At 44.8% G+C, this 12994-nt stretch overlaps 1 protein-coding gene across 5 annotated transcripts in view; it reads left to right on the plus strand.

Annotated features, from left to right (window-relative positions):
* Arid1b (AT-rich interaction domain 1B) overlaps positions 1 to 12994 on the plus strand; it is a 355595-nt gene that overhangs the window by 265958 nt on the left and 76643 nt on the right. For all 5 annotated transcript variants that reach the window (XM_039099697.2, XM_039099688.2, XM_039099696.2 and 2 more), the window contains one exon: positions 8422 to 8511. In XM_039099697.2, coding sequence (XP_038955625.1) covers positions 8422 to 8511 — 90 coding nt within the window. The remainder of the gene's footprint in view (positions 1 to 8421; positions 8512 to 12994) is intronic.

Below are 12994 nucleotides of genomic sequence, written 5' to 3' on the forward strand. Positions count from 1 at the left end.
TTTGGCCTTCAGATTGCATTCACCTTGTGCCTTGCAAGGCCTTTGTAGTTTCTATGCCTCAGAATCTCCATAGGAAAATGTCTACACTGCAGGGCTCTTGTGGGCATCAGATGGCTAACTTAAACTGACTTCATGTACAAGCAGATGAAATGTGCTTTAATTAACAAGTTAAAAGGCTACAAGGTTAGCTCAGTCGGTGAAGGTGCTTTACAGCCAAGCCTAGTGACCTGAGGTCAATCCCCCTGACCCACACGGCATAGGCACAGAACTGACTCCTCCCAGGTTGTCCTCTGAAACCCAGGCACACAAGAAGATAGATAGATAGATAGATAGATAGATAGATAGATAGATAGATAGATAGATGGATGGATGGATGGATGGATGGATGGATGGATGGATGGATGGATGGATGGATGTGTGTATAGATACATACATATACATACATCCATGCATACATGTGGAGGGAGAGGAGAGAGAGATTCCCAGGTCTGTGGCAGGAGGCTGGGTTGGAGGGAGTGTGCAGTACACTGGCCGCTGTGCATTACCCACTAGCCCTTCCCTCCCTCACTGTAACATCTGTGTCAATGTGGAAAATAAGGGAATCTGGAGGATGGGTGCTGATGGCAGGTTACTGTGTTCCTGTTAGACGGCTTTGGGCAAAAGAAAATGCAGAAGGGGAGAGAAGTGGAGTAAGACGGCTCAGCAGGTAAAGACTGCCAGGCGATGCCCTGAGTCCAATCCCACATGATGAGAAGAGAGCCCATCCCCGAAAGCTGGAGCATGTGTTTATGCACACACACATGTAGGGAGGGAGAGGGCAGTGTCCAGAGAAAGGTGTGTAAGTTTGAAGATAAACTTGGAGTAGTTGGGTTTGAATGTCTAAAGCATTTCAACAGAATACCCACATAGCAAACCCTTATACTCTTAATGATAGTCTACTAGGAAATCAAGACATCAGTAAATCTGAAGGATTGCAAATCACAATCCCTGGTCAGTCTTGTTGGCTAGTCACCTCAGTGACCATGAGCTGCTTAGTGACAAAGGCTTGAATCTGTGGACAGATCCGTGGGCTGGTGAGGTGCTCGGTGGGTGAAGGCCCTGCTGCTAGGCTGGCTGCCTGAGCTGATCACTGGGCAGAGCGCCAACCCTACAGGCTGTCCTTCCACTTCATCCATGAGTCATGGGGAGGGGAAGTATGTACACACATTCACACATTCACTCTTACACACATTCACACACTCACACATTCACTCTCACATTGACACATATGCATGCACACGCTCGCACACACACACACACACACACACACACGCTTGCACACACGCACACACATGCACGCACCCAGAGGAGCTGTAGTTCAGTTCTTGATCTTATCTGCTATAGTAGCGGAGGAGACTGGAGCCCAGGAACGTTTAGCAGAGTCACTGTGGCACCCCGCTCACTCACTGTGTTTCTCTTCTGTCCTCCCAACAACACTGTCTGTATGACCTGTGCAATCATAGCTCACCCAGAAAGTTGTTTATTCTCTTTTGTTTGTTCTAAGAGCCAGGGAAATCATTTTGCTCTTAGACCTGCACACGCTATAACTGCTGCAGAGGGCAGTGAGTCTGCCACAAGCCTGGCCAAATTATTGTGTGGTTTCTCCTGGAAAAAGGGAGGAAGTGTCGATTAACGAGAGAGGCCACCAACAACAGACCAAAGAAACGTGTCCACCAGGTGTACCTTAGTGAGCTAGAGAGCTTGTTGTTACTTAGGAGCGTATAAGTCAACCTATAGGTGACTCACAGGCAGCCTCATCCCTGAAGAGCTTGCCCTAGCATGTGTGATGGTTTAAGAAGACAGAGTCCCTGGAGCTTTGTGTACAACTTGCCAGCATCTCCACAGGACAGCACCCCCCAATCCTTCCCCACACCCTGAATTCCTTTCTGGTTTAACAACAGGAAGGGGCCTTGTAAGTCTCGGGACCTCTAGAGACTGGGAGGCACATTAGTGTCTGAGACCTGGCACGTGTGTCCTCTTTCCAGCCCCAAGGCATGCTCCAGCGTGCTTCTGCAAGCCTTGCTGTTGGCGTGAGAGGTGTATCAGGTGGCCTGTTGCTGCTGCTCTCACAAAACACTCCCTCATGTTTACTGGCCTTCCAGAGCAGCTGTCCTGCATGCTTTCTTACTTATAGAATTGTTTATAAGGGGACAGTGCCTGTGGGATGATTCCAGGGCATTACACAGTATTGTAAATAAAATTCTATTTTTGCCATTTCATGTATCATCAGTGGCTGCTTTTAAACTACTCACAATCACTGAGTTAAGTAGTTGTGGCAGAGAACATATGGTCTCAAAGCCTAAAATATTTACTATCTGCCAGTTTATTAAGAAAAAGAAAGAGGTTGTCTAATTCTGACTTAGAATAACAAGATAAAATTACATGATTACTGTTAACTCATACAAAAATCTAATTAGCTATTAGTCTAAGTTTGCTTTCTGGAATAAGCAGTCATTTATTCGTTTGTCAACAAATATATATTGAACGCTTACTGAATATGTCTGGTTCTAGAGACCAGAGTCTCAAGTAGCAAAGAGTGAAGCACACAGAGGTCCCTGTTCTTGTGGGATTCACACTATAACGAGACATACCATGCAGTAAACATAGAAGGAAATTGAAAACATGAGTGTTAATCCCAGTGTTCATCCGTGGGAAGTGTGCAGTTCTGGAGGATCAGGGCCAGCCGCCCCACCCACACCTTGCTGTTACATATGCTAAGCTCTGTATTAGTTCCTTTTCTTGGTGCTGGGACAAAGAGTTCACAAAAGCAATGCAATGGCCCACAGTCTGGGTGTGCTCTGCCCTGGCTGGACGACACAGTGGCTGGAGCATGAACAGGTGTTCACATCACCTCCACAGCCAGGAAGCAGAGAGGTGAATGCTTGACTCATCTCTCCCAGCCTTTCTTACCCAGCCCTGGACTCCAGCCCCCTAAATAATGCCACCCACTTAGGGTGGCTCTTCCCACCTCGATTCATCTGATTTAGAAAATCCCTCACAGACATGCCTGGGGGTGGGTTTCCATAATGATCTAAATGAACCATAGTAACATCACAGGCACATACAAAGGACATTTATTAGATGTGTATCAATTTGCCAAATCATATAGATTAGCCAGTTTTCTCTACATTCTGTATAAAGTCACAATATCTCGTTTATTCTACTAAAAAATACTTATAATGGCTGACTTGATCCAGTTTTACCTATTTCTAATTAGAAGAATCATCCTCAAAACCTAGTTAATGTAGATTTATAAGGAAGCATGGCACCAGAATCTAGTTATATGTTAGAAAACGTATTAAGACACCATAACCCAGTGGCATTTATCCCAGAAAGTCTAGAATGATTCAGTAGGAGCACTTCTATTATTATCATAGACTATGAAAATAAATGTAAGTGGACATAATCTTTAACAGAAATCTAATCCCTAGACACGATTTGAGGACGAAGGAGATGGCATTGTCAGCATACTTAAGTGCAAAGATCCTGGGGATGGTTGTGTCATAGATAAAGCTGAATGTGTCGATCCTAGGTGGTTGTGTCGTGGATGGGCTGAAGTGTGTCGATCCTAGGTATGGTTGTGTTATAGATCATCTCCCAAGGCATTTCTATTTAGGATACAAATAAAGCAAGGATAACCACTTGCATTAATACCAATAATGTATTATTGGTAGCAACCATATAAATTAGAGAATTCAATAAAAGGCATGAGAAAAAGTATGAAAAAGTCAAGCTATCCCCCAGTGCAAGTAAGATGGTGTCACACCCCCAAGGACTGGAGTGTACAGACACCCTGAGTAGGAGACAGTGGCTGTGTGCACATCTTCATCTTTCACTCTTTACACTATAGGAGCATCCCCCAAAGCCTCAGGAAGTGCTGCCAAAATGCTGTACAGAGCACCTAAAATGGAATAGCAACACTAATAAATTGTTCTCTGTATATAATTTAAAACAAGTTAATTGATTTAGATACAAATTTCGATTTGTTACTGTTGGAGAAGTTATAAGTAAGAGGCCTTAAGTGTGCTCTAATTGGGACTGGAATTGGAGATACTTCTATAAACTCATCTTTATACATATAAATATCAGCTTATAGGGTCATGTAACCCATGGGCTAGATATGCCTCTGCCCACTGGGAGAGCGAGAGGCATTTGTGTACCATTAACAGTGAGCCACCCTGACACCCACAGCTCAATCTTAGAGCACTGTCCTCCAGGGACAAGAACCAGGACTTCTAAATGAGCTGACGGATCCCAGGACTTGTGTAAAACTAGCACAAGATGATCCTACAGCCTCTGGTCATCCTAAAAGTAAGGACACACTCAAAGAGAAGAGGAAGGCTGTCAGTGGAACACAGGATCCAACTGGAAGGAGTTTCCACTGGGCATGACTGAAATGGCTTGAACTAACAATGATAATTTTGGTGGATTTTTACCCCCGAAGAGCAAGCGTCTATGAATTTTCTCCTGTCCCATGACAGATTGCCCCAGACTTAGCAAATGAATATAGGCATGGTGTTTTGGCCAGAAGTACAGCCTGGCTTAATTGAGTCCCTTGCTTAGGGTCTCTGAAGGCTGGGAGTTCTGTCTGTGTTCTCATCTAAAAGCTCAAGCAGGGAGAATGTGTCCAGTTTCTTTCCAGTTGTAGCAGAAATCACTTCACTTTGTGGAAATGGTAGCTTTCTATGACTCTGAAAAGTCCAACATGAATTAATAGGAGAAAAAAATTGGTGTTATACCTGGATTTGGGAGGTTTAGATCTGTTAAGACCTAAGGCAGGCATTAACACATAATGGGAGCATGCCTGTAGTGGGAGTGAAGGGAAAAGAGACTGAATTCCCCAAAGTTGGCTAGTCTGTAGCTGACTTGGCGAGCCGGGTGTGCACAAGCGAGAGACTATGCCTCAGGGTGTAGGTGGAGAGAATCAAGGAAGACACCTGTGTCTACCTCTGTCCTCCACACACATGCCAACTTTTAAAATCACTTAATAAGGAGTGAAACCCTCAGGTTCTGAAGCATTCCTACCCATTCTCCTTAAGTCAGTCCACACCATCAGCTGAGTCTGCCCTTAAAAGTCAGGCTCATACAGAGACATCTCCCTTTGATCACATCTAAGACCACTGGCAGAACATAACATACCACAAAACCATTCGCTTTTGTCACCTAAGGCAACTCTGCCTCCCTTGCAGTGTTCCTTAGAAACAAGGTGTGGAAACCATACAAGGACACAGCTTTCCTCAAATTGAAATCCACTAACATACATGGATGTGGAAGGGAGACGCAGAGTCCCCATTAGCAGGCACCCTCGTGGTAAACCTCATAGGCAGGACTTTCTACAGGAGACATGGGACTTGGATCAACCTCAAGGGGAAATGAGTGCCCCGAAAGTGAACACCAGCAGATGGTGTAATCATCGTGAATGTGGGGGTGTCCCAGCCGCATGATAGGACGAACAGAGAAGGATATTTCCCACACATGTCCCAAATTGCATGTCCTCTTTTTCAGGGATGAAATGTATTACCCAGAACAGACTGGGGAAGCATGGTACAAAGTAACTTGTTAGTACTTTTCCAAGTATCAAGGTAATAGTGTCAGGAAAGCCTGGGGTCTTAGGAAGGCTCTAGACACTAAAGGGACAAAAGCTGCTTTTGGGGACTTGATGATCCTACAAACAGGACATTTACTGAGAAAATATAAGTACGTTACAGTTGTATAACAAGCCTCCATGAGGGGAGGTACAGAACCACTGTTTCTGTAGCTTCTCTCTCCAGTGCCTCAGCTAAGCAGAGTAGGAGCTGTAGCTGCCCACTGCTGCTTCTCTTCAGATAGGTGAACCTTTGCACAGGGTGTCTACACGGGCTGTTACCACGTGACCAGTGTAAATGGTGGGATGCACTCTCCTTCACTGCGCTGCTGGCCAGCAGACTTTCCCATTGCTTCTATTGTTACAGACATGGATGAGGGTAAAGCTTGGGGCTTGACAAAGAAGACAAGCTCTTGGCTTTCATTATGGCTAGCATTGAATTGTGGAGGTTAGAATTCCCCCATGGTTGACTCACTTACTTTACATGGCTATGTCCTCCTTTGAAATATTACCAAACTCTGAAAGGTTTGATTTAAAATTAGCATATATAACCCCCCCAGCATTTCATCCAAGGATTCTGGCTTTCCTCCTGTGGACATGTTCTCCTGTGTTACATGTATGTCACACGTATGTGTTCTGGCTCACCTGCTGTAACAGTACTTATCCCCGCGTGCTCATGTGATGTTATTCCTTAGTAATTACAGTTATGTAAGAGTTACGGAACTGGCTAAAAGGGAAGGGAGTGCGTGAATGCAAGTGGGGAGGCTGAGTAACTTGTTTACTTTTCTTCAGCACTAGACAGCTGCCTGGGTTGGTGACAGTGAATTTAAAGTGCTTCTTCATTGCTGGGCACCAGGCAGCCCACAGCACTGCTTGGCTATGCCAATGTTTTATGCATGGTGGGATGGGTCTCTTATAGCCTTTTTATTTTTGTTTGGTGCATTGGCTGGGAGAGCAGTGCCTCAGGCTGCACAGTGGAAGCCATATTGCCCTGTGTTGACATAGAGTTGCTGTTTGTTCTCTCTGTGAGCCTATGAATCCAGCCTGTCATGCAGAAGCGAGCATTATGATGTGAGCACTTTCTGTCTTGCGGCAGCTTGTTCGTTCCCCAGTGACACTTTTAAGAGTCTGGGTTTGGCAGAGTGCTTTAAATTTCTAAATGGACTATAGATTGGGGCCATGAGGTATTTCATTTTATAGGAAACACGTAACCCACAGTGGCTACAAGGCAATTTTGGTAGATCTATAGCCATGTCAGTGACCAGTGTTTGCCCTTGAAGTTGTTTTAGACCAGAATGTTAAATGCTTATACTGTGCAGTTGATTCTTTGGTATTAATATTAGGCGACTGCAGATGCCCAAGGAGGAACCAGTTGGAGCATGCCATACTTTGCCAGGCCTTCTGAACTAGCCGTGATTACATCTAGGGTCTCTTCATGGCTCACGGTGTCTCCTCCAGAAACGGAGGCTGCTTCCCAGTGATATCTATACAGCTATCGCCTTCTACCTATGGTGAACTCATCTGCGTGCCTCTTGCTGTCCCACACAGCCACTACTAGAGTTTCTCATAAGTCACAGCCCACAGACTCCAGGACTTGAGTGTTCGTGTGTGTCACCTGCCCTCCAGTGGGGTTGAACTGGTGGCAGTCTTGAAGCCATTAGTCTCCATTTCCACTTGGCTATGATTCCTGTCAGTAACGGATTCAGCTATGGGAGGGCAGGTCCTGTGGGACAAAGTAGTTAGCATAGGCTACCATGACCATGTGACTCCCACTCAGAGGGATGTAGGGAAGTTGGATGTGGGTGTTTCAGGTGTCATTCATTGTAACCAAGGAAGAAGATAGAGCATAAAGTAGCAATGCCCTCACCCTGGATGCTTGGGCCTTAGGGTGGTGTTGAACCCAGTACTTTCTAATTCTTCCATATCTTTAGCCTTAGCAATGTATCTAAACCTCTGGGCCTGGAAGTGAGTTAACATTGTCAAGGTGTCGGTTTAGTTTCAGAATTATGCCTCCAGCCTCCACGTGATTCATGCCCCTCTTTTATGGATAAAATAAGTTTCTTCCCCTTTATTTCATATTCTCAGATTATGAGTTATTGTATATTCTTCATGCTAAGGGAAGTATTCAAGGAATGAAAATAAATGACTCTCATCTCAAGAAACTTACATTATATGTGAAAAATTGAGTAAACGTTAAACAACTAGGAATTAAATAGATGGTGTTGCTGTATCTGAAAAAAAATAAATAAATAAAAAATCCAAAACTGCAAAAGAACGTCCTCTCCAGTGCCAGTGTGCCTTATGCTTTGAGCTGCTAGGGCAAGCCTTCTGAGCTTAGGCTGAAACTCTGCTTATTGGACAGATTCGATGTTGCTGTATTGTTTAGGAAGGAGGGAGGGAGGGAGGAGGGAGGAGGAAGGAAGGAGGATCAGCCCTTTTTCATTTCTGTCCAGTAGGGATGAGTTCAGAGTGCAGCTCTGCTGGCCATTCTGGGTTTGTGGCTGTGGTGAAGGATGTGGGATGCGGCCATTGGTTGCTTGTTCAGTGAGCTTGATAACCCATTCAGCAGCAGGTTTGAGGGTTCTTTTGTTTTGTTTTGTTTTTGTTTTTTGTTTTAATCAGGTCTTTCAGTAAATATCTTTATCTTATCTTCACTTTATAGGGGAAAATGAAATATAATTTTAGCTCTCTTCTCTGTGCCTTCTGTGGTCATAAAAGTGGACAGTCAGTGCCTTGGTTCTTGCGGTTGTAGTATTAATGCAAAGTATAAACCCTCCTTTTCCTCCTGTGTTTTATAGGCAGCCAGATGCCTCCGCAGCCACCTGGAAGCCAGTCAGAATCCAGTTCCCACCCTGCCTTGAGCCAGTCCCCAATGCCACAGGAGAGAGGTGAGTGTCAAGACACACAGCCCTCCCACTGTAGACAAGTTATATGAGGCTGCTCACACATGTGACTCTTCATAGTTTTTAAAGACAGTGTTTCCTGTCAAAGGAACACAGGCTTACATGTAACAGCAACTGCGAAGAGGATCCTTTCTTATAGATTGAGTGACATTTGGCCAAGGGGAACTCTGGACCCAAAGAATGAATGTTCACAAAGTACCATGAAACATCACCTACACAGATTCATCCCATGTTATAATCATTCTGATAAGACAGTGTCTGTGCTTTTGTGTGTGTGTGTGTGTGTCTGTGTGTCTGTGTGTGTCTGTGATTGTACATACATGTATGTGTACATGTGTGTGTTTATGTATGTGAATTCACGTGTGTGTGTCTGTGAGTGTACATACATGTATGTGTACATGTGTGTGTTTATGTATGTGAACTCACGTGTGTGTGTCTGAGTGTACTTACGTGTGTGTGTGTGTGTGTGTGTGTGTGTGTGTGTGTGTGTGTGTGTGTACATGCGCATGCTTTAACTGGTCACTCGGTCCCATGGTATTTACCAGCAAATTTTGAGCACATTACAAGATCTTGAATAAAATTGTAAGGTCTTCAGACTGGAGTCAACCTGAGAGACGACATAGTTTGATCCCAAAGGATCATGAACTAGAGTTCATGTTGATTCCCTCACTAGAGGCTGGGTGCATGTAGGTCAGAAAGGGAGCATGCATTTCCAGGGTGCTTTCAAGCAGATGCCCTCCCACACTTGCAAACCCTCCGTGGCTTTACTGGGTACTAAATGTCACTCCATGGTGTTCACAAGGCCTGGTGTCCCTCGGTCCTTTTGTCCTTGGTTGGGTAGAACACTTGATGCTAGGACAGATGTAGGGAACAGTAGAGAGGAGCTGCGCTGCTGGAGCCAGGGGTCATCCTAACCTAGTTCAGGTGGACCAAGCATGATGGACTGTCTGGCTCTGTTGGTTCTGGGCCAGACCTCTCCTCCTTATGAATCAGATGAGTTACTTTTTCCACACTGCCAGGCTTGGAGGCAGAAGCTCGTGGGTGTTGGTGCTCCTGAGTATTCCTGGGGGTTTCTGGGGATGGTTTTGAAACATGAGAGAGTCGTGTGCACACTGTAAGTCCCATTTCTGGGCCTGCCCCAGATTGCTATTGGAAGGTTAGGGTAGAGCAGTAGTCGGCACTGCTGGTGAGCTCCCAGCTTTGCCAGTGCTGAGGGAGTACAAACTTCTCAGTCCTGGCTTGTCTCTTGGGTCTGTAGTTAGGCCAGTAAGACATAAGTAAGAGGAAACTTTCCTGCACTGGGTATCTGTGCCTCAGACCAGGCTGAGTGCTAACAGTCAGAGCAGACATGTCTTGTTTGGAGGCCCTACAGTACAAGGTGCAGCGCTCTAACTAAGAGGAGCCTCACAGCCCCTGTAGCATTCCCCAACCCTTAAAACTGGTAAAGTTAGAGAAATGGCATGAAAGCCTGGTACACCTGGGAAAGCACAATTAAATTAGTTTGTGAGGCAGAATTGGGCATAGGCATTACTGTGTCTGTCATCTCCCGTTATCTTTAGTGTGATTTGAGTAATACGCTGGATATGTGGTCATCTGGGTGGCTAGAACAAACCATTTCCTCAAATAGCAAATTAATAATTAATACTGTAAGTCACTAGGTCTAAACATTTTATGAGTATATCCCTAGCCCTCCTCCTCTGAAAACACTCCTGGGCAGCCTTTGTGAAAGCGAAGCTTCCAGGCTTAAAAGTAACTATTAAGTTACATAAGGCTGACCTACACGAGTTAATTCCCCTTCAAAACTGAGTGAAGGGGATATAAAAATGTAAATTTAAAAGAAAATAATTATCATTTGTTAAATTCAAGAAGTGTTTGCTCCTAGTAATATTTGATATAATACTAATAAAGAGGCCCTTGTTTTATCACCTTGTGGCACCACTGCCCTTACAGTTAACACCTTCCTCCTTCCTTAGGGAAGGGACAGAAGGCACAGGGAGCAGATACACAGTGGATAGCTGGCATCTGTTTTCAAAATGTCTTTGTTTGAAATCATGGGTTTCGGTGAGACCAGATAAGAATGTAGCTTCTCAGCTGCTCAGGGATGGAAGAACCAGTGCGACCCTTCCATATTTGTTAAAATGAGCTGAAGATGAAGTAGTAAGATGTCACATTCACTTCCTCTTATGCACACTCAAGACATACACGCTCATGCCAAGGACTGTACAACACCTGAATATAAGCCCACAAAAGACGCAGGCCACCTCCTCTGTAGAGGGCAGTATTTGGAGCCTCTCCTCAAGTCTCCAGTCCTGAAGCTAACTACCCCCAGGCTCACGATGCTGAACTCTTTCTAACTCTTGTACTGACATTATCCCTTCTGCTTGCTCCTGTTCTTCATAACTTCATAAGCAGCACACCCTGTTCAGGAGAAGGCCACAAACATCAGAGTCTCGTGGACTGAACAGTTTGGTGTCTGAAGGCTGCTACAGTGCCCACGTACGTAAGGGATGAGTGTCTAAGCTCCACAGCTCCACTCCCCACACCTGGTGCTCTGTTGAAGAGCATCCGTCTCAGAGTCCTTTCCCCATGTTGTGCTCCATAGCTAGGACTCACTGTGGTTTTGTTTTTCTGCTATGTTAGGAAGGTAGCCCAACCTACACACAGACATGGCAACGTAGGTTATTAAAGGGAGAGAAACTCTGATGCCGTTTAAACTCATCGTGTTTGTCTATAGCAACAGTTCTCAGCCAGTGGGTCCTGACCTTGTGCGGGGCAGGGGGTGTATGTGTGTCAAGCAACCTTTTCACAAGAGTTGAATATCAGTTATTTGCATTATGATTAAAAACAATTATAAAATTATAATTATGAAGTAACAATAAAATAATTTTATGGTTGGGGTCACCACAGCATGAGGAATAACTATATTGTAGGGTTATAGCATCGGGAAGGCTGAGAATCACTGTGGTCTGGTGTCCTCTACAGTTTCACCTGTTTTCCAGCATAAAGCTCTGTCTAATTTTTCACCACTGAAAGTTTTACTAGCTCAGTAATTGTTCTTTTATAAAAAGGTCGAATCTTGAGTTTCATATTCTGTAATAATACGCATTTGTCAAGTCCTGTCAATGTGACAAAGATCTGATAAGGCCATTGTACAGGAAGTGGGAAGTGAATTTGGGTTTGTGGTTTCACCTGTCTCCATCGGCCAGGGCCTGAGGGAGGCAGAACGTCACAGAGGAGATACCTCAGTGGAGCGGAGTCACTCACCTCCTGACAGCAGTGAAGCAGGGACAAGGGCAAGACAAGATATTGCCTGCACAGACAAGCTCCAGTAGCAGGCTTCCTCCAAGCGAGCCCTAGCTCCTTCACACTTTGTGTCACCTCCCAAGGCCACCATCTATGAATCTGTCCATGGATAAGTTAGTGATTAACTCAGAGCCTTCCGGATCCAGTTGTTTAACCTGTGATTGAATGTGCCACCTTCAGAGCCAAGACCTCAACACCGTAGGTTGGGGGATGCTGTACATAAACTGTAACAGAACACATTTGCTACTGGTTCTTGTTTTAAGCCAGATCTCTCTGTAGAACTCATGTGACAGCGTGCAGAATTGCAGTCATTTCAGCAGAAAGCAACAAGTATATGAAAACTGTCGCCGAGAACTCCGGTTGACTGTAGCCTCTCTTCTTTATTTTTAGTGTCTACATCTCTGACTTTCTAAAGATCAATTTTAAAAGGCTGATTAATGTGTGACTTGTTTCTCAGGGGGGCTTGGACAGAATATGGAATAGTCATCTGGCTAGATAAATAAATACTAACACTGGAGTAGTGACATTTTTAACCCCTAACCCACGGTAAGCCCGATGAAACTAGCAATGGCCTTCTGCTTTACTGGATTAGCAATTAGGCGGAAACACTGAAGGAAGCCTTATTTGTTTGGACAGATGTAGAGAGGTCAGAATTAATTTTTTTGCAAGCCTTCTAATTGAATTCCCTTTTAATTTTCACAGTGGTATCTAGTTAAATATTCATGTTGGTGCTGGTGGCTTTCTGAAGGACTACACTAGAGCCGGATTCATAAAACCAACAAGGCTTGTTTAACCCTTTTCATCTAGTGTGCCAGCAGGGACTTCCTGAGTGTAATCCCACAGTATTTGAATAATTAGAAGGTAGTAATGAGGATTTAATTAGTCCTTGAGATAGGTTAGAACAGAACCCCTAAGAACTTTCCCTCTTGGACACGGATCGCAGGCAGAATTGATGGTGCCGCTGGCTGTGATGCGCTGGAAAATGTATTCTGTGGCTTGAGGCAGTCCTTTGGCACCGTTGTGTGAGCATCAGATCAACATGGGAGGCTTCCTGGGTGAAGTCTTCCAGAAGCGTTGAGCAGCAGCCCCAACCTCCATCCTCTCTGTGCCGACCTACATAAAGATCTTGCTTTCCTCTCCTTGTTGAGAAAAAGGAGCACCATTG

Source organism: Rattus norvegicus, chromosome 1 (genome assembly GCF_036323735.1).
Source record: "Rattus norvegicus strain BN/NHsdMcwi chromosome 1, GRCr8, whole genome shotgun sequence".
NCBI classification, from domain to species: Eukaryota; Metazoa; Chordata; class Mammalia; order Rodentia; family Muridae; genus Rattus; species Rattus norvegicus.